This window comes from Ipomoea nil, unplaced genomic scaffold, assembly GCF_001879475.1.
Source record: "Ipomoea nil cultivar Tokyo-kokei standard unplaced genomic scaffold, Asagao_1.1 scaffold1769, whole genome shotgun sequence".
NCBI classification, from domain to species: Eukaryota; Viridiplantae; Streptophyta; class Magnoliopsida; order Solanales; family Convolvulaceae; genus Ipomoea; species Ipomoea nil.
The window spans coordinates 1,326,913-1,347,020 of record NW_017618197.1 but is presented as its reverse complement, the minus strand read 5'-3'; the positions used below and the strand labels follow the sequence as shown (position 1 = coordinate 1,347,020).

General features: G+C 38.0%; 1 protein-coding gene across 2 annotated transcripts; it reads left to right on the top strand.

The window, feature by feature from the left end:
* Window positions 1–559: 559 nt before the first annotated feature.
* On the top strand, window positions 560–3,965 carry LOC109192113 (BUD13 homolog). Of its 2 annotated transcripts, XR_002056054.1 has the most exons (7): window positions 560–742; window positions 1,542–1,922; window positions 2,110–2,177; window positions 2,255–2,319; window positions 3,053–3,156; window positions 3,360–3,540; window positions 3,744–3,965. XR_002056054.1 is itself a non-coding variant. In XM_019342713.1 (6 exons), exons 2-6 carry the CDS (start codon window positions 1,615–1,617, stop codon window positions 3,409–3,411), a joined length of 597 nt encoding a protein of 198 aa, XP_019198258.1. In that variant the 5' UTR covers window positions 560–742; window positions 1,542–1,614; the 3' UTR covers window positions 3,412–3,546. The 2 variants fall into 2 exon arrangements, 1 of the variants encoding a protein (XP_019198258.1); XM_019342713.1 differs by lacking the exon at window positions 3,744–3,965 and having other exon boundaries at window positions 3,360–3,546.
* The last annotated feature ends 16,143 nt before the right edge of the window (window positions 3,966–20,108 follow it).

The window sequence follows — 20,108 nt, the reverse complement described above, 5'->3', positions numbered from 1 at the left end:
ATATTGTATGTAGTCAAATATCAATTTTTTTCTTTTAATTTTTTGAGATAAGTAAAATGTCAATTTTAACCCGGCTAAAAATGAAGAATTTTTTTTCCTGGTGAAATTTTGACGAAAAAGTGGCCGGAAGGATCATTTTTGCAAAAAAATCAATAGTCGTGGACTAAAATTGCAAGGTTCAAAAGTTGTGGATCAATTCTGCCAGTGCCACTATAGTCGTGGGACCAAAAGTGCAAAAAACTCGTATATTAGGATTTTAATTTGGTGATGTACAATTAAATGAGCATAAAATATGATCTTGTAGAGTATATATCGTTGTACCCATATTTTTTTAGTTCCCGTTAAGGGTCTAACAATATTCACTCTTATTAAAGTTGTATATGTACGTATGTATTGTAGATAGATAATAATAATAATAATAAATATTGAAGACAATTGAGAAGAATAATAAAGAAAATAATAAACTAATAAAAATATATTAACAGTAAATAAGAATAATACAGTACAAAATAAAATAAAAAGTATTCACAAATCACAACAAATACGGAGTAAGAAAGAAAACTAAACAAAATAGGAAATTAGGTTCCTGCCTTCTACAGTTCTACGTTCTACTCCTCCTCCGCAGACCGCAGCGACAACCGGCAGCAGCTCCGCCGTCGGCAAGCAGGCCCTCTGTATCTCCGTGATTCTTTCGGCAGCACGCAGCAGGCAGAAGCTCGCGAGCTGGGTTGACAGTTCACTGGTTCGTACCCTAAACCCTAAATCCCTAAATATTCGATTAGACTATTAGAATATTAGAATTTATTAGTAGATTTCCAAAGATTAATTTGCGAGATTTATTTATAATTGAATAATAGGCTAATAGTGAATTGTGATTTATGTGTATATTGGATGAACACAATTGGGCTTCTTTTCTTATGTGATATCAATATGGGGTTGGCCCTGTCTCCTTGATTTCATGACAGATGAACTCAATTTGGGCATAAAGATCGTTAGTTAGATAGTTTGTATGATAATGTGTTTGCCATCTGCTATTTTCTGGTTGTCTTATGGATTTAGGCATCCTGAATTTCATGAAAGGTTATAAATGGATTGTTGCTGTGACTGGAACAAGACTGGTTGCTGAATAGCTTTTAAATTATCTTTTCCCTTGGGATTTTAAGTTCTTTTTCTCCTGGTGAAGTACCTAAAATAGAATAATAGGATATTATATAATTGGAAATCAGAGCTGCTTAAATCAGGGGAGAGATTTGGCTTTCCTGATTTCTTAATTAATTATGAGTTCATTCTTTTGTTGCATTTGAAAAGTTCATACCAAGTAAACATAAGATGCTGATATGGTCTATTTAACTCAGGTGTACCATGTGATAACTAAGATAGGATGCCAGAGTTTGAGTAGTTTTAGTTACAATCAATTATGGCTAAAATAAAATATCTAATTTTCTTTAATTTTTTGACCCTAATCGAGATTTTTTCCAGCTCCTCCACTGTTTTTTTTTTTTTTTTTTAATCAAATTACAGTTGAATAATTTTTGGTGTAGGGAATTGTTGATTGAGGCAGAATGGTGGCTCCATCATCTGACTCTACATCACTGAATGAGTATCTGACAAAATATGAAAGTGGCTATGAAGAGGATGAAAAAGAAAGCTAAAACTGATGTCTCAGGTGTCATTATTGTTGATGAGGATCCTGTCTGGCAAAAACCAGTGAAAATTGACGAGGAAGGGGATGATGATATGTCACCACCACGGTGTAGACAAAAGCACTGCAACTCTCCTCCACATGACGTGGATCTACAAGCCTCTCCAAGGAAGTCACGATATCGGTCGCCTGTTATAGAACAGAGGCAAAAGACTGGTTTGGTTACTGGCAAGGATGTCAAGGATGAAATTGCTAAAACAAAGAAAGACGAGTGGTTGAGGTAATGTTTTCCCTTACATAGTAACCCCTTCTCTTTTGTTCCTTTCCACCTCTTGCACAAACTTGTATGTCAAGGGAAAAGTAATATCACTAAATTTTGGGATTGGAATTTCGGCCTGTCCCTTTGGTGAATGGATTGTCTTATGGGTCATCACTTAATCTAATGTTGTGGGTTTCTATTCTTATAGGTTTAAAGAGCTGGATGCTGTAGTTAGTGGCCGAGGTGCTGAACCAGTATATCGTGATAAAGTAACAGGTTAGGCAGAATAATGGAAACAAATTTTCACTTAACCATGTATTTTTGCGGTGTAATCTCACTTTTAAAAGCTGCAGGGGAACGGCTGTCAAAGGAAGAGTACTTGCAGTCTCAGAAAAAGAAAGAGAAGGAGAAGCCTAAGGTACTGTCCTTCTGTACTATAATATCACAGGATTGCATTATAGCATGGGACAGCATACACACTTCATTCATATATGATTAGATGCTGATCAATGAATATTTTTTTTACATTTCTATTTTCGGGGAGTTATTACACTGTTTCTTACTACTGCGAAGTACATATTTACTGGTTTTGGTTCTTGAAATTGTAACAAGCTATCCCTGGACAATTTCTGAGAAAGGGGCTTAGCTTGGCCCTACTCTAAGCCCTAAATCTGCAATCCTTATTATCAAACCTGCCACATGTATCTATGGGGTTATTAGTTCATTCGCTACACTAATGCACTCAAATATCATATATGTCACAGAGAACATATGGGTGAATTGTCTTTAAAAACCAAAGGAACCAAGGTGGACTTACTGCAAATTATAAGTTAGGTCATGGCAGATTTCACTAGTTATGCTTTGTCAACTATGGTTAGGTCCTGTAACTGTACATTATTTCTATCATTGGCATTGTTATTATATGACCAGATTTACCCAATATCAAGGAAAGTTGAAATAAATAGATGCAATTTATTGGCCAAAGAGGATGATTTTTGTTGTTCATATTAAGAATTACCTATACATTTGAATGAATGGCCCTCCTATTCAGCTAAAATAATTTGTTTTTCCTATCATTTACTCATCTATTATTGCATGTTCCTTTTGGTTTACTCTATTCATTAGATGATTTTACCATATGTTTTCAACAGGAAATAAAGCTGGAATGGGGTAAAGGTTTGGCTCAAAAACGTGAGATGGAGGCTAGGCTTAAAGAACTGGAAAGTGAGAAGGAGAAACCATTTGCACGGAGCAGGTAAAGTTCTAACCAGCATGCTTTTACTTGATAGTTTATTATTTTTCAGCGAACAATCCTTGTCATAAATTCAAAATTTCTTCTTCTAAATCCTTTACCTGTATGTCTGATGCACTTTTCTTTCCAGAGATGACCCTGAACTAGAATTGGCTGTTGCACTTTGCAGTCACATTAATTGATGATTTACCTGTTGAATGTTGCAGAAAAAGAGAGCGGAGCAGGTTTTGCCTGACATCGGTGCAGATGACAAAATGAAAGAATCTGGTTTCATAATTCCCCAAGAAATACCCCCTCACAGCTGGATACGTAGAGGCTTGGATGCAGCACCCAATCGCTGTGGTATCAAACCAGGACGGCACTGGGATGGGGTTGACCGCAGTAATGGTAATGTTCACTTCCATTGCTTACTGAATTTTATTGTTTCTACTTCATCATACAAAGTATGTCAGGGGAGTTAATATGCCAAAACCAACTGTCTAATGGATGCGTAATGTTTCTGCATTTTAATATATTAAACCCGAATTTGTTTATAATTACATTATGAATTTACTTGCAATATTTACTGTGCATTGCTACATCTTTTGTAGGTTATGAGAAACAAATGTTTAACCGTATGAATGAGAAGCAGGCGACCGAAAGAGAGGCATATCTTTGGTCTGTTGCTGACATGTGAGGCATCACTGTTACGCAATGTACAGTCATTTTTCAGGGCAACGGATTGCACAACTGATTTACTCATTTAGTTCTACCTGTGTATTAACAGTGTATGATGGTTATATACTTATTATTGAACATTTGGCTTAAACAAAGGTGTTCATATTCAAAGTGGGGTTGGGAATGGGGGATGTGTTAAAACATTAATAGATCGTTCTTATTTTGGTTCTATAGTTTATTCATGTAAGTTGCTTAGTAACTACTTTAATTCGTGTGTTTTTCGTTATATTCCACGATCGGTGAACCAGCTTGCCCATTCCACGGTCGGCGAACCAGCTTGGCTATGTGTTTGCTAAAGCGGTTGGTGCTAGATCTAGTCAAATGTATTGGGAGAGATCCCATCTTAACTCTATTCTTGATTTCTTCATTTAATTGACACACGCACACGCACACAATGTTTTAAAATCTCTCTCTATATATATATATATATTCTCCTTTTAAAAAAAATACAAATAAACATATTCTTCCTTTAAAAAAAATGTTTTAAAATCTCTCTAATTAATAAATTAACAATTAGTGTTTGGTTTGGAACAGGGTCGGAGGTGATCTCCTTTATTAGAGTAAAAGTTACAGAAATATATCTATTATAATTGTCTACTTTTGAAGTGGTTGGCATATTACTAACCATTTAACCTAATAGCAAAGATTACTAATTAATCACTCCTACTTACTTTCAAATTCAGTATCTCGATCTTCACCTAATTAATAATCACTTTACGGCATGCTCTTAGCCTATTAGGGTTGTTAACCACAATCATAATCTTGGCTTATCCAAATTAACTTTACCTTTTTATATCTAAAAATGAGTGCCTATCAATGCCCATTATTACCTCACCCATGTCTTATTGAAGATGGAAGTGGGAACCCATTCCATGCCAACTTTGTTTGTACCATATTTCATCCATACCATTCCATGTATGGCATTGTTTTAATCGTGCCGTACAATATCACTCTATACTTTTAATTAACAAAATATATTTAAATTAAAATATTGATATTATATAATATTATCAATTTTTACATGAGTACTATTGTCACATTTTTAGGTAACAAAAAATTCATAATTACTATCTAAGGATGTGCACTAGGTAAATCCCAACTTATAATTTTAGTCCGGACCATAAAGAAGTAAACTAGCCTAGATTGTTCATAATTGACCGGTTTAAATTAAAAAGGCCAACAGTTTAACTAAGTTGACTGAAGTCACACTTTTTTTGATTTATTTTTAAGGTTTATCATCAAAATAAGATGAGAAATGATACATATCCAAGATTCATATCATGAATATGATGGAGCTCATGCATTATTGTCCATGATCTTGCCATGAAATGCATAATTCCAAGGGTCAAATTAAATAGTTCCCAATGTATCAATAATACTAAACACACAACATACATACTGATATTATGCCAAGAAAAATGCATACATATTACAAAAAGATGTCAGCTCGAGTGAAAGAGACTTAACTTCCATATGTATGCATCAACACTCTTAATAGAGTTATTCCTAAATGAGCCCATGAAATGTGGATGCCAATATATATAATTTTAAAATTATCATTTATAAAAGATAATTAATCGCTACACAATAATCATAATGATCAAGAATTAAATACTCGGAAAAAATAATAAAATTTTAGGATATTGACAATGTTTTCACTGCCAACAATTAGAGTCAGTGTCTCCCCATTGCAAAGAGAAACATGTCTGGGCGTGTGTATTTTTTTTTACAATGTTTATTTTTTTGTTAGAAAAAGCAAAAAGTATATCATAGGAAATCAAAGTAATTTAATGAATAATAGGAAAAGAGTATGTGGGAGATAAAGGGTTTAACATGATCCCATAATAAAATGGAAAAAAAAAAGAGTACAAAAGTGAAAAGAACATCCATCATTCCCATTATATAAATTGAAATTGCATGGGGCAATCTTGTTACCATAACTTTTGTCGATAATCACTAAGAGTAAAGTCATTAGGAATTCATCACTATATCCCAATTAAACAATTAAGGAGTAAATTTTTGTTGCAATATGTATAATTCTCTGTTTTTTTTTATCTATTATATTTTGGGTTTAAATATCAATTCAATCCTTATTTACTTATTTACTTTTATTCTTTTATATTAATAATAAATAGGGGCTAATATAATGACATTTTATTTTAAGTTGAGCTTTGATTTTAAAGGTCTAGTTACATTTTGGGTCGCCCGATGACGTTATTCTAGGGGTTGAAAAGAAAAGAGAGTCACGCTAAGCCAAAATACGTGGAGAGGGTCATGTCATACCCACACTCTACCTTACATGTTGGGTCTTTTGGGCCATCTAGTTTCAGGGCGAGTTTGCTCACATCGTTCCCACTTGTCGGCTCGGCTTGGTAGGCCCTTGAGGATTGGATGCTTTGAATCAAAATAAAAAGAAGAGTGAATTCCATTTTTGGTCCTAGTGTTATATGAGCGTTTCCAATTTCAGTCCACTTTAATTTTTTTTGCCACTTTACAACCACTGTTATTGAATGTGTTCCACTTTTAGTCCACCGTTAATATTTCCGTCAAGAGGTCGTATAATCAAAGGGTATTTTGGTCTTTTTATGTTTGTCTCTTCTCTTTTAATCCAGGCGCTTCGTCCTCCTCCTCCGATATTCGAAGATGGCTCTTCGAACAACGAGAATGGGAAGCCAAAGCTACATCGTTTCGTTCGTTCCAACATGGGCCGGCGTTTCTTAGGTTTTAGGTTTAATGTTCTCATTTCTTTAGTCAAACATAGTCTTGGATGAGAAGAAATGTCAAAATACCCCTAGATTACACGGCCTCTTGATGGAAATACTAACAGTGGGACTAAAAGTGGAACACATTCAATAATAGTGGTTATAAAATGGCAAAAAAAAAATTAAGATGGACTAAAATTGGAAACACCCCTATAATAGTAAGACCAAAAATGGAATTCACTCTAAAAAGAAGAACAAAAGAGAAAAAAAATGGAGAAAAGATAACAAAATGAAGAAAGGAAATTCATTTGCTTGCTTAGCTTAAAGTATTGTGTGTGAGAGGTGTGTCCCTTGGTACTTTATCTTAACCTTTTGGGGGATTTTGTCTTTCTAAACATCTCTTGAATTGGGTATGTCACATATGGTCTGCCACATTGGCTTGATAATAGGAAGGATGCCATTCATTTGATTCTTGTGCATAACTTTGCATTGATTGACCATTTGATTGTTAAGTATCTCTTGAGCTACCTTTTGGCACTTATAGTTTGATTTGATTGATAGCTTTCTTGGGGACAAGCAAGAATAAAGTGTGGAAACTTGTGATAAGTGTCAAAATGTGCTACTTTATGAGGTGTTTGAGTGGCCTTCATTGCATTAATTGAGTCCCTTTGGGGTGAATTGTGTGTTTGATTGATCTATTTTCATACTAATTGCATTTGGGGACTAACATTGAATATTGGAAGACATTTGAGTGGTTTAAAGGTAAATGGGGGCAATAAAAGGGCAAAATAGGAAAAGCAGGAAAAATTGTATTGTGTACTCCTGCATGTACGCTCGTACATGTGCTCGTACGTGAGGAGAAATCAGGCCGGATCACGACCGTGGCTCAGCAACTTAAAGGGGCGCGTACGCTCGTACACGAGTGCATACACACCCCAGTTTTTAGCCTTTAAATATGGATGCTTGGCGGTATTGTTTAGGGAGTGAGCATCATTTTCATAGTTTAGATCAGTTTTTAGAGATATTTCTCTCTCTAGATTAGGTCTAGATTGAACTAGTCACTTTACATTTCTTCAATTCCTAGAGTGAGAAGAGATCTAGAGTTGTGGAAAATTGACAACTCTCCTTGATTGTTGAGATTTTCTTTCCAACATTGTTGAATTGAGATTGCAATTGTGGATTCAAGTTTGGTAACACTTCCTAATTCATCTTTAATTTCATATCTTGATTTCTCCATTACATCTTCTATATTGATAGACTTAATTTCTTACATTTGTGATTGGAATTCATGATGATTAGTGGCTAGAATACCTAGGAGTTGGATTTGATGAACTAGAGATTATGCATGCTTGATCTTTCCATAATTGTAGAGATGAGATGTGTGCAATTATGTTTTAGAATGCTTTTGTTGTGAATGATGTTGTGTGTTGATCCTTTCCTCATTTCTGACCGAATGAGTGATGAGTATGAGGGAGTGGAATTGGAAAGAGATTGCAATTCCACGGAGTCCTACATATTTTCATTCCTCGTCCTTCGATCCGAGAGGGCAAGGCTCGGGAGGAGGCGTAAGCTAGATGTTTTATGAAATTCCTTAGTCACATTAAGGTGTGGTCTAAGAGTCTAAGCACGGAATGGCTTAGTGTATGCATAACGGCTCCCGAAAGTTAGACATGATTGGCATTACCTCAAGTCCACTGTAGCCTAATGCATGCAAAAGATCTAGTGATTCAATCCAACTCCCTGCATTACTTTTCTTGTTCTTGCTTTACTTCTACGCTTGCTCTTTAGAATTACATTTTTGCAAATGTTGTCATTTACACCTAGCTATCTCTTGTTGAAACTCTCCCCTTGAAAGCATTGCACTTGACTCACTCCAATTTGTCATCCTTTGAGAACGACATCCCGAGAATCTTCATTCCCAACCTACTTTCCTTCCACTGCAAAATTATATCGATCAAGAAGGAATACAATGTACATTGGCCGGAAATAGGATATTGAAATTGAATGCCATAGACATGACAAAAGTGGCCCGGTTGAGAAGCTTACCAGTGTTGGGGGGACTTTACTTTGATTGGCCATTGCTTGACTCGTTTGGGTGCCACGAGGGGGTACAATGCTTGATCTCACACACCCAATGGGCAAAAATCTTTGAATAGAGAGGGGATACCTATGCCCATTTGGTTAATGAATTCGTGGCTACGCTCAACACATGGAAGGAGAGGTACAATGACAAGCCATCCATCTCATTCACCCTTTTCAACAAAGAACATAAAATCTCGGTGAATGAGTTGAGAGTTCTTTTGGGCTTATACACCGAAGGGGAGCAAAGAACCTCAGACTACTTGGGCTACCGGACCAACTTTTACAATGATAGGGAGGTCACAACTTATTGGAGGAGACTATGCAACGGTGTGGTGGCTTGGGACTCAAGAATACACATGCCAAAAACATTCTGAGGATTGATATGAAGGCAATAAGGTTTGCTTTGGTAATGAACTTCACGGGGAGGATTTCTAATTTGCATATGGTGTACCAAACTGACCTCTTTCTTTGTGGAGTATGGAGACGGGGAAGACAATCAAAATGGGTGTAGTATGCAAGAGGTGGTTGGCCACACAAAGCCAAGACAACACCACCCACATTTTCATTGGACCCTTACTCAGTAGGCTTTGCCAAGGCCTTGAGGTGGAGGGCAAGTTGAGGCGAGAGGAGAGCATTGCTTCCTTGGCATCCATCACCATCGCCGACCTCAATCAGGAAAAACTAACCCCGGTTGAGGAAGGTGAAGAAGAGGCACCACCCGCATCACCACCAAGCATACCCAGAGTTCCATCACATTTTGCCTCCGTCAATGATTGGGAGTCCATGAGATCATTTCAATACCAACTCCATCTTGAGCACATGGCCGCATTGAATGCCCAAAGCGAAGAAATCCAAAGACAATGCCAAGCCATTGAGGACCTCCAAGCTCAATTCAACCAACACTTTCATCCTCCATCCTATGATGGTGGTGACATGTCATGAACGATCCCACGAGTTTGAGAAAGAAGAGTGTGCTGTTCCATGGTTACTTGAGTTACTTTTCCCTCATGATGAACAATAGGTGCCCCGTGCATGGGGTGCCACCTTTATTTGTTTCTTTTACTTTCATGTACTTTATTTTTATGCTTTTGAATTACGTACTTTAAATCCCGTACTTTACATTCTAGCATTTTTGACATTTGATATCTCTACTTTGATGTTTCATTTGATGTTTGTTTATCTTTAGCCATTATTGTTGTTTTTCTCTTTTTACATTGACGTCGGGCTAAAGACATTAAATGTGACGCTCTTGGTAGGTACCCCAAGCATTTCGAAAAAAAAACCCCCAAAATATTGTACATAGTTGGGGTAGTCTCTCTACCCCATTGCACTCTTTTATTTTTTGTTTGCACATATGCCACTAACATTGTTGTTTGTATTGAACTTGATGGGGCAAAGGTTGGTGATAAAAAGGGGATAAGCTCTACAAAGGGGGTTTTCACTTCAATCCCTTACTCTTTCTATGCACCGGTTTTTAATTCTAAAGTGTGGAAAAAGGGTTTATGCACACATTGACTAGCACTCATTTTTCATCCACAAAGGTTTTTGTGTTCACACCCCAAGTCTCGTGCCCACTTCTAAAGTGTGGAAAGGGACGTTCACCTTGCTTTGACCCGTGGTCCTTTTGTCCACCTAGTCCTCATGGTAACATCGAAGACGATGTTTGATTTAAAGTGTAGAAAGGACGCACGTTGTGCTTAATTGATAAAGTCTTAGCTTTTGAATGGTATTTGATTGATGGTTGTGTGTTTGGATGGAGAGTGTGTCATTGTTTATATCATCTTAGAAATGTGGTTTAATGATGTGCCAAAAAGTTAATTTGGGGAATATTCTTTGGAAATTGTCTATTTACACAAAGTGAGGATTGCATAGAAACCAAATAGGTTTATACTCTTGTGTGCTTGCATGATGTTCACCTCTTATTTTTCTTGAACCTTAGTCAAGGATCTCTTGAAGTGGAAGTGTGCACATTCTAACTTGAGAAAGATAAACTAGGCAAGACCCGAAAATTGACAAATCTCGATATGGCATGGGGCAAAAGGTGATAGGAATATTTTTGTAAGTTTTGATGAGCCAAATGTACTTTAGATCCCCTTAGTTTTTAGGTCTTTTAGTACAAGCATCATAAATCAGAATATCGAGTCAAAAGGAATCTACCATATGAAGAACAAAATTAATTTGGGAAATTAATTTTGGTCCTACGAGTATTCATCCGAGAAAGAAGCATAAAGAAATGATGTTGCAAAGAATGACTGGATGAGTTTAACGGCGAAATGGTAGAAGTCCTTACTCAAAACAATCATACCTAAGATCGATTCCCCCCAAGGACTTATTTTTTACAAGTCAAATTTTCGGACAAGCACAATGTGCAAAAGAGCACAATGTCCAAAAGAGCACAATGTTCACCAAGGAGCACAATGTATTAAAAAGAGCACGATGGGGTCCAAAAGAGCACAATGTTCACCAAGGAGCACAATGTATCAAAAGGAGCACAATGTTCTACAGGAGCACAATGTGAACAAGCACGATGTGTCCAAAAGAGCACAATGTGACCAAATCAGAAAAGCACAATGTTCAAGTCAAAGGAGCACGATGTTCAAAGTCAAAGGAGCACAATGTGGCAAAGAAGCAAGATGATCAGAAATTGAATCAATTCGAAGGAATTTATTCCAAGTCTACCCACATGCCACAAGAATCCAAAATTGCCTGAAAGACATTTGATCAGAACGGAAAAATATTTATGAAGACATGAATATAAAAACTTATCCTAGAAATAAATTCTATCAGATGAATTTATTTCAAAGATACGTTGGATATTCAATATGACAAGAAAAATAATATTTTAAGAAACAGCTAGAAAATCAAGTTGTGATAAAATATTATTTGTCAGGCAAGTTGACAATCAAATCAAAATTGAAGACTTATTATTGTCAACAATATCAGGCTATGAAGATTCAAAATTCAAATATCAAATTGTCCCACTCCAACGGATATATTTGATTGCCTATAAAAAGCCATGAAGACTTGAAGACAAAAAGTGTGTGGAGCAGAGGTGAACAAGATAGACACGAGATAGAAGTGCAATACACACGAAAATTCAAAAAGTGCAAGTGCTCAAATATTCTTAGAGACTTAGTCTGAATAGTCTCAAATCTAGTTGGAGAGAGATACAATTACCTTTGTATTTGTAATTGTAAAAAGAGTATAGCTGTGTGCAAAATACTCTAGTGAGTGTAGCTGTGTGCAAAACACTCGTAGTTGCTAAGTGTAGCTGTGTGCAAGACACTTAGTTGGCGTTGAGTATAGCTGTGTGCGAAATACTCGGAGTTGAGTGTAGCTGTGTGCGAGACACTCGGAGTTGGGTGTAGCTGTGTGCAAAACATCCGAAAGAAGTGCTTGTGTAGCGCTTATTCACTATTGTAACTGTGTGTGGAAAATAGTGAATTTCTCCTAGATGCGAAAGGAGAAAAGTGGACTAGGAAGATTACGCCACTTCCGAACCACTATAAATTGCCTCTCTCATTTAAATATCGCACTTACATAATTTGCTCTATCTATCTATCTTATCCGACTAACCCGTTTACTATTCACAGTCAATCTTAATCGTTCGGGTTTAGTGTGTTTTCACGTATGCATGTGACTCAAACTTCTCAAGCTTAAATATTGAATTATTCTAAGCAAGTTTGACGTGTTGCATGTAACATTCATCACACGGTCGACGTGATACGATATTTATTTATAATCTTGAATATTGTTATTATATATTGAGTGCACCATCTCCTTTATATATTCAAGATATCTCTGTCATTTACAAATCATCTGTACCTATCTTACATGCGTATTTAATTCATTGATTGGGCATAACTCTTTACATACTACCTATTCCGCTGTACAGTTTAAACTTACTCTATTTACTTATTACTTAGAGTTGAAGTTACCAAAGAGTTATTTATTTTTGAAAAAGCTTGAAAGTCTATTCACCCCCCCCCCCCCCCCCTCTAGACTTTCACCACCCCATCGGGACCAACAAAAGGTGAGCCTTTAGTGAGGTTTGAGTGATCCCATACTCCTTAGTAAAAGGCTTGATGGGTAGTCAAGCGAAGAAAAGAAAAAGAAAAAAGAGCCAAATGATGGCCACCTCAATGAGAAGAAAAGAGAGCCCACTGAGCCATTGTGGGGAGCGGCCCGTGTCTTACCTTCACTTTACTTACTTGTTGGGTCATGGAAGGCCATTTGGGATGGAAATTAGTTGTTTTGTGCTCATCGTTCCCACTAGTGAGCTTGGCTTGAAGGCCTTTGGAAAATAGAAGGTGAACCAAAACTTTTGAAATGCATGCTTGACCAAATGTGTAGAAAGAGCATTCCGTGAGCTTATTCATAAACCAATTGATAGGGGTTTTTGTTTCCTTGAATATTCCTTGAAATTCAAAAATGTCACATGTTATCACATTTGTTTGATGGTATGAAGGATTTCACCCTCTCCGTTTTCTTACACAACTATCTTGATTGACCATTTGATTGTTGAGATTATCTTGAGCTATCTTTGGGCACTTATGATCCTTGCAATGATTGATAACTTGCTTGAGGACAAACAAGAATAAAGTGTGGAAACTTGTGATAAGTGCCAAAGATGCTTACTTTTAAGGGTCATTTCAGGATTGTTTGGTGCTTAAATGTAATCATTTGTGGTTGATTTATGATGAAAATACTTTGGATTGTGCTAATGTGTTGCAAAGCCCTATGATATGTACACTTTAGTGTTTTGAAGGTTTCTTGAGCATAAAGGATGTCATATGGGCTTGAATTGGAGGAGCCAAGGAAGAGTGTTATTGGAAGAATGCAGTAGAAGCCAGAACCCCTGTCATGATCGTGACCAGGGTCGTGAAGAAGAATCATACCCTATCACGAGTCCATTCACGATCATGACTGGGGTCATGAAGTATAATAAGGCTGTGTCACGACTTTGTCCACGATCGTGACCGGGGCACTGGGCAGCGTTAATGACCCACTCACGACCATGACACGGTCGTGACGGGGACACTGGGCGCGACTTTGAAGATCTCTGGGATATTTTAGTATAAATGAGAGGAATTAGAATGTTAGAGAGGTTGGATCATTTTGTAGCTTTTAGATTTCACTTGTATCTCTCTAGCCATCTCAAGAACTCTCTATGAAGAACAATCTAGGTTGAAGAAAACTTGACAACTCTCTCTAAACCTTGAAGCTTTTGTAGATTGAATTCAAGTTTGAGTTTACACCCCTAATAGAGAATGGTAACCCATAAATATAAATAGTTTTCATTTTCTTTTAAATTCAGAAGTGGCTAAAAGCATCCATATCAATGGATATTTTGTGATTTTTGGAACAGTACATGATGACATGGTGGAGAGATAACGTAAGAGAGAGAAAAAATGGGATTGCTCTGCATGGGAGGGGATTTTTTTTGCAGAAATGTGGGACCCACTAAAGAAGTCCTCTAGTCGCGCCGAGCCGCTTGCGCGTCACAAGTGTGCCCAACGGGCGCGTCAGGTTTCCTGACAGTTACCTTTTTTTTAAAAAAAAAAAAAAATAGTTTTGTTTTTTTTCCCTCTTTTTTCTCTTACCTCTCATATTCTCTTTCCTAATCACACTTACAAAAACGGTTCAAAAACCACCAGAAAAAAAAAAAAAAAAAAAAAACCTTCACTATTATAGATGCTCTTTTAAGTAGTAGTAATTGGTAAGGGTGGTGAGCATTTTCTAATATATATATATATATATATATATATATATATATATATATAGACTTATGAAAATAAATAAATTGCGTGCCAATGTTAGCCAATGATTGATGGAAATGTGTAGAACTAAAAATTGAACACATAGGACAAAAACGAGGGAATAGGTAGAGCTGTCAAAATAGGCCCAGCCCAATCTGTATTTTGGACAGACTGGGTTGGAGAATTTCCAACCCGGACCGTTTAACCCGTGTGGGATACTGATTAATATGGGTTGGCTCGTGGGTTACACGGGCCAACCCTTATAACCCGCATCCCCACACCTCCCAACTAGAGCCGTCAAAATAGGCTTAGCCTGTAAAGCTTTCCCGCCCTCGCCCCGCCAAAAGGGCGGGGTGGGCTCGTGTTTTAAAAGCCCGTTTTAAAAAGTGCTTTTTTGCCCTCCCCGTCTAGCCCGCCAACCCACTTATTATTATTTTTTTTTAATCCTAAATCCTAAATCAAATTGTCAAAGCATTTGAGTCAAAGCCCTAGTCTCCCACTCTCCCAACGCCTCTGCACTCCTCTCCGCACTTCCGCAGTCCGCTGATCTCGGCTCGTCTCCCACTCTCCCAGCGACGTCGGCAGCCCGGCCGCGCCAGTCTCCCAGACCGGCCAGACCCAGTGACGTCGCAGCCCGCCGCATCCGGCATCATGTTATGACCCTGAAGTTTTAAATGAAGTGGGAGACCAAACGGTGTCGTTTTCTATTAGGGTTCAATTAACCGTTTACTTATTTAAACGGTGTCGTCTGAAGAAGAGTCCATTGGAGGGGTTTTAAATTAAGCGAAACGACATCGTTTAGCCAGAGGAGTCTAACGGCCAAATCAGATAAAACGACAAAGATGCGAAAGAAGGGATCTATGGAGCATGGAATCCGGGAGTTAGTTAGAATGGATTTGGATCCATTAGTGATTCTGATGTATATATTTGAACAATCTAGATTTTTAGCTTTTTATGCTTTTGTTGAATTGAAATCTGGAAATCTAATTTCCTTCCCTTCCTCTAGACCTCTTTCTTCTTCTCTTCTCTACCTATTTCTTCTTCTCTTCTCTATCTCTATCTGTTTCTTCTTCTATTTCTCTACCCCTGCTTCTGTGTATTTGGTTTTTAATCTCAGGGTTGTGACATTTGGTATCAGAGCCAGGTTCCCTGCTTAATTACCCTCTCCAAAGCTTTCTGAACCCGTGAAAAGAATTTCCTAAACAAGCTGGCCCACTTCATCTGAAAGGCAGTAGAGCAGCATCTCATGTTCAATGGAACTGCCTTTCTCATCAGTCTCAATTTCAAAGAAGATGGCAAACTGGCAGTTTTTGGATTTATGAATAAAGATTTTGCTGCATCTATGCGAAGTGAGTCATCAATATGGGTAAGTGCTAATACCAGATAATTAACTGGAATTTTAACTTCAATCCCCTTTACGTGGACAACAGAGTCACAAACACCAGCATTAGTACTCAGATATGTGACTTCCAAGGCTACAGAAGGATATTCATACCAATCCCGCTGTTCAACTCCCAGAACTATATCAATGGCATATCCTGAATGACCCCTATTGCTCCACAGTGGATGAATCTTCATTGGATTATACCCTTTGGCAACCCACTCCATTTTTAGTTTTTGACCCCTTTCACCAACAAACTTTCCATTCCTATATTCTCCTGGAATATTACCAACAAATCCTTTCCAAGGCCAAACAAAAGTTTCTTCATCTGCAAGTCTATAAGTCACCAAATATATCCACATTGCAATTGTTAAAGCTCCATGTAACTCCTTCATAAAAAGCTTGAGATTATCTCTATTAACTCTTGGGAATTCTGGGAAGTGAGTTCTACTATATCGTTGCATAAACATCTGTTGCTCCATTACCAGTACCTCCCCTTTAATGGATCCTTGTCCCCAAGGATCAAGCAAGGAAGTACCAAGAACTCCATGATCCTCCTCAGCATCATCATCATCATATATGGTGTATCTGAATGCTCGGCTCAAATTATTAGCTAAAGCAGCTATATCATAATCTCTGTCGTGAACATCTTCCTCATCACTGTCTCTTGTCCGGTCCCGCAAGACAGTAGGACGGCCACATGGCCATCGAGAGACATTCTTAGTCTTACTACGATCATGTAATACTGTAGCATGCCACTCACTCCATTCAGTAACCTTCTCAAGATGTGCCCGGACTCGTCTATCATTGTTTCCCAGCTGAACAAGTTTATTAGATATGCGTGTTAAGCTCCCTATGTTTCCCATCCGAGGTGCTTTTTTCCTCGCAGCAGGAATAGTTGCTTGATTAACATCACTGGAAAGAGTTGATTGTTTATTGATCAGTTCTGTCTCTGCTACTTTGTTAGTAGTTTTCAGTAGAACCAAAATGAATTCCACGGTCTTTAAACGATGCTTCCCCAGATGAGGTCTCAATTCACCATAGCATTCAACATGGACGAGCTCTTGCAGCTGAAAGTTTACTTTAAAGCGTCCAAGAAGACGACCACGCTCATAGTAATTATTATGAAGTGTAAGTCCTTTCTCATCCTCAACAATTATCTTCCTGTAATTCACCGCTGTGCGCCCAAACCTTCGACAACCAGTGCAGTACACCTGCGTTCTTTCCTTCTCCCATCGTTGCCGAAAGTCACTTCTCTCACCAAAACCACCCTCAATTCTCATACTCGCATCCCAGGTACTATCAGATGCACACAAACCAATTTCAGAGCATATCAGTTTGGGTGCAACCTGAGATAACAACAGATCTAGTATAGTTTTTCCATAGTTGGAAGCTACTGATTTGCACTCCCGACTTATAACCTTTGAAGCTCCCACTTCATGATTGATTTGAGCTATTACAGTCGTTGGTCCAGCTAACAAAGATGTTCCAAAGTCTGCAATGGCTGAACAACCATGAACACAATATCGTGTTGTTTTACTGTCAATAAGTACATCTCCCATATCAAACTGCCAATAGCCCTTCTGAGTCACAGGAACATATGTATGTGCACCCTTAAAATGATGAGCATCAACTCCTCCAAAAACAATTTCTTCAAGAGATAGTAGATTACTCTTAGGTGTGTCATTAGGAACTAAATAAGAATCAACATAATCCATTACCTCAAGCTTAACAATGGAAATCAGATGGTACTTGTGATCACTCCACTCAGACTCCAAGCTAATGAGGTGTTGAGAAGGATTTTCATTCAGAATTAAACCTTGTATAGAGACCAACACTTGCAGTATGGTTGATGTATTCGGCTGCCACTTTTCAGTATCCTTACCAGTCCAAGTGTTCAAAAAGCTGAGGGAGACTTTACCACACTCGTATAGATTAGGATTCAGTCTCAGGCCACCGGAATAATAGTAAACCACTGGTGGTGTATCTGGGTATGTGGAAGGAAGCAGGACATCAAAAATGAAAAGACCATCATGATAAGGAGTGCCCTGAGGTCCAACAATCACTGCCCTAAGAAGATCCATCCTTGTTTCATATACTCTTACATATATGGTGTCAGGCATATCAAGATTAAACACAGTAGATAAACACCTCATATTTAGCATTCCCAAACATGAACCATATAACCCACGCGGCATAGAGAAACACCAGAAATAGGGGAATTTCTTCTGTTTACTTGGCATTGCAACTAAGTGTACTTCTTCATTTTTAGCAGTAAATTCAACATCAATTCCTTCATTGACATCACTAAGTTCCTCCAATTCATCAAGAGGAGGTGAACTATCATTAATCATGCCATTATCAACTAATCAAGGAATAGCATTTTCAATTACCTCAACCTCAACTGCAGATGCTTCAGTTTCATTCTCGTTGGAAGATTCAGACTCCGCAATTGCATTCTTCACATCAGAACTGCTTTTTGCTGCTGTTTTGGTAGCTTCAATAGTCTCAACACCTGGGTTCAGCTTCTCCCCTTCCGCGGCGGGATCCCCAATTTCCTCTGCCGGAATCGACGGAGCAGAGTGGTTGCTTCTGCCCTGAACTGAAGAAGGAACATAGGCAGGAATGATATACCCGTGGTGTAACCTTAACTCCTCGAAAATCTCAACTTTCCATGCCTCCATAAATTCCTTAAAATCCTGAATGGAATCCTTCATCTTTGCTGACTAGTTATCAACTATTGTCTTGCTCAAAAACCCTAACCCCAAGTCTGCTCACCTGGTCCTCTACCGTAGATGGAGCTCCCAAGATGGGCTCTGATACCAAATGTTTAAGTGAAAGTCCACTTAATGGAGAAGCATACCAAAGTTTAAAACACAGGGCAGAGGATCTTTTTAATTTTATGAAGTGGTTGAGTTGTTTTTTGTTCTTTTCATGTTACCCCTCTGCTCCATATGAGAGAAAGATAATGGCAATGGAGTTAATGCTGATAATGTTGAACGTTTGGCATATGGTTCCTCCTCAAGGAAAGTCTGATTCTTACTCTTATGAAATCAGTCTATACCCTTATAGTAAGGGGCTTATCTTACCTGAATCCACTTTGCTTCTAGTTGGATCAATTATTGATAGTTCGGACCGGCTTAGAGAGAGTTCCTTTAGAATACTGCTGCACTTCCCTACTCCAATCCCAGGAATTAGTAGTCCAAAATTGGTCTGTGAAGCAATTATATGGGCTAAGAAGCTAGTTTGTAACCCACGTGTTAGAGAAAGTGATGCAGGTGCTCTGATTTTTCGGCTCATATTCAGAAAATATGTTTTGGAACTTGGTTGGGTTGTTAGAACATCATGTAATGTTGTCATACAGTCTCTATCTGGGCTGTCAAATGGAGAGAATCTGGAGTTTAAACCTAGCAGCCTTGTGATAGAATACATCAGATCCCTTATTGATTGGTTGTGTGCTGCTGTTGCAAAGGAAGAAAATATGTGTGGGTGGTCAATGAAGAGGATGAGAAACTGGTGGGACTGAAGAATGAGTGTGGTGATGAAGTGCTTGTGACCACATGATATATGTTTGAGGCAACATTAAAGTGCATTAATTCTTCTTGCTTGATCCTTGGGGACAAGGATCGGTTAAAGGGGAAGGTAATGTTATGAACCTGAAGTTTTAAATGAAGTGGGAGACCAAACGGTGTCGTTTTCTATTAGGGTTCAATTAACCGTTCACTTATTTAAACGGTGTCGTCTGAAGAAGAGTCCGTTGGAGGGGTTTTAAATTAAGCGAAACGACGTCGTTTAGCTAGAGGAGTCTAACGGCCAAATCAGATAAAACGACAAAGATGCGAAAGAAGGGATCTATGGAGCATGGAATCCGGGAGTTAGTTAGAATGGATTTGGATCCATTAGTGATTCTGATGTATATATTTAAACAATCTAGATTTTTAGCTTTTTATGCTTTTGTTGAATTGAAATCTGGAAATCTAATTTCCTTCCCTTCCTCTAGACCTCTTTATTCTTCTCTTCTCTACCTATTTCTTCTTCTCTTCTCTATCTCTATCTGTTTCTTCTTCTATTTCTCTACCTCTGCTTCTGTGTATTTGGTTTTTAATCTCAGGGTTGTGACACATCACAGCCGACAACCGCCCACCTCACCCACCGGCCACCGCCAACCACCCACCTCCTCGTCAAAACCAAGCAGGATTACTACCGCTAAGCTTCAAAGTTTTCATTTATATCTCCGTCAAATTAAATTTTACATGTATTCTGTGATTTCTGTCTGCCGAATGTGTATTCTGTTTTTTTTTTTTCTTCTTTGAA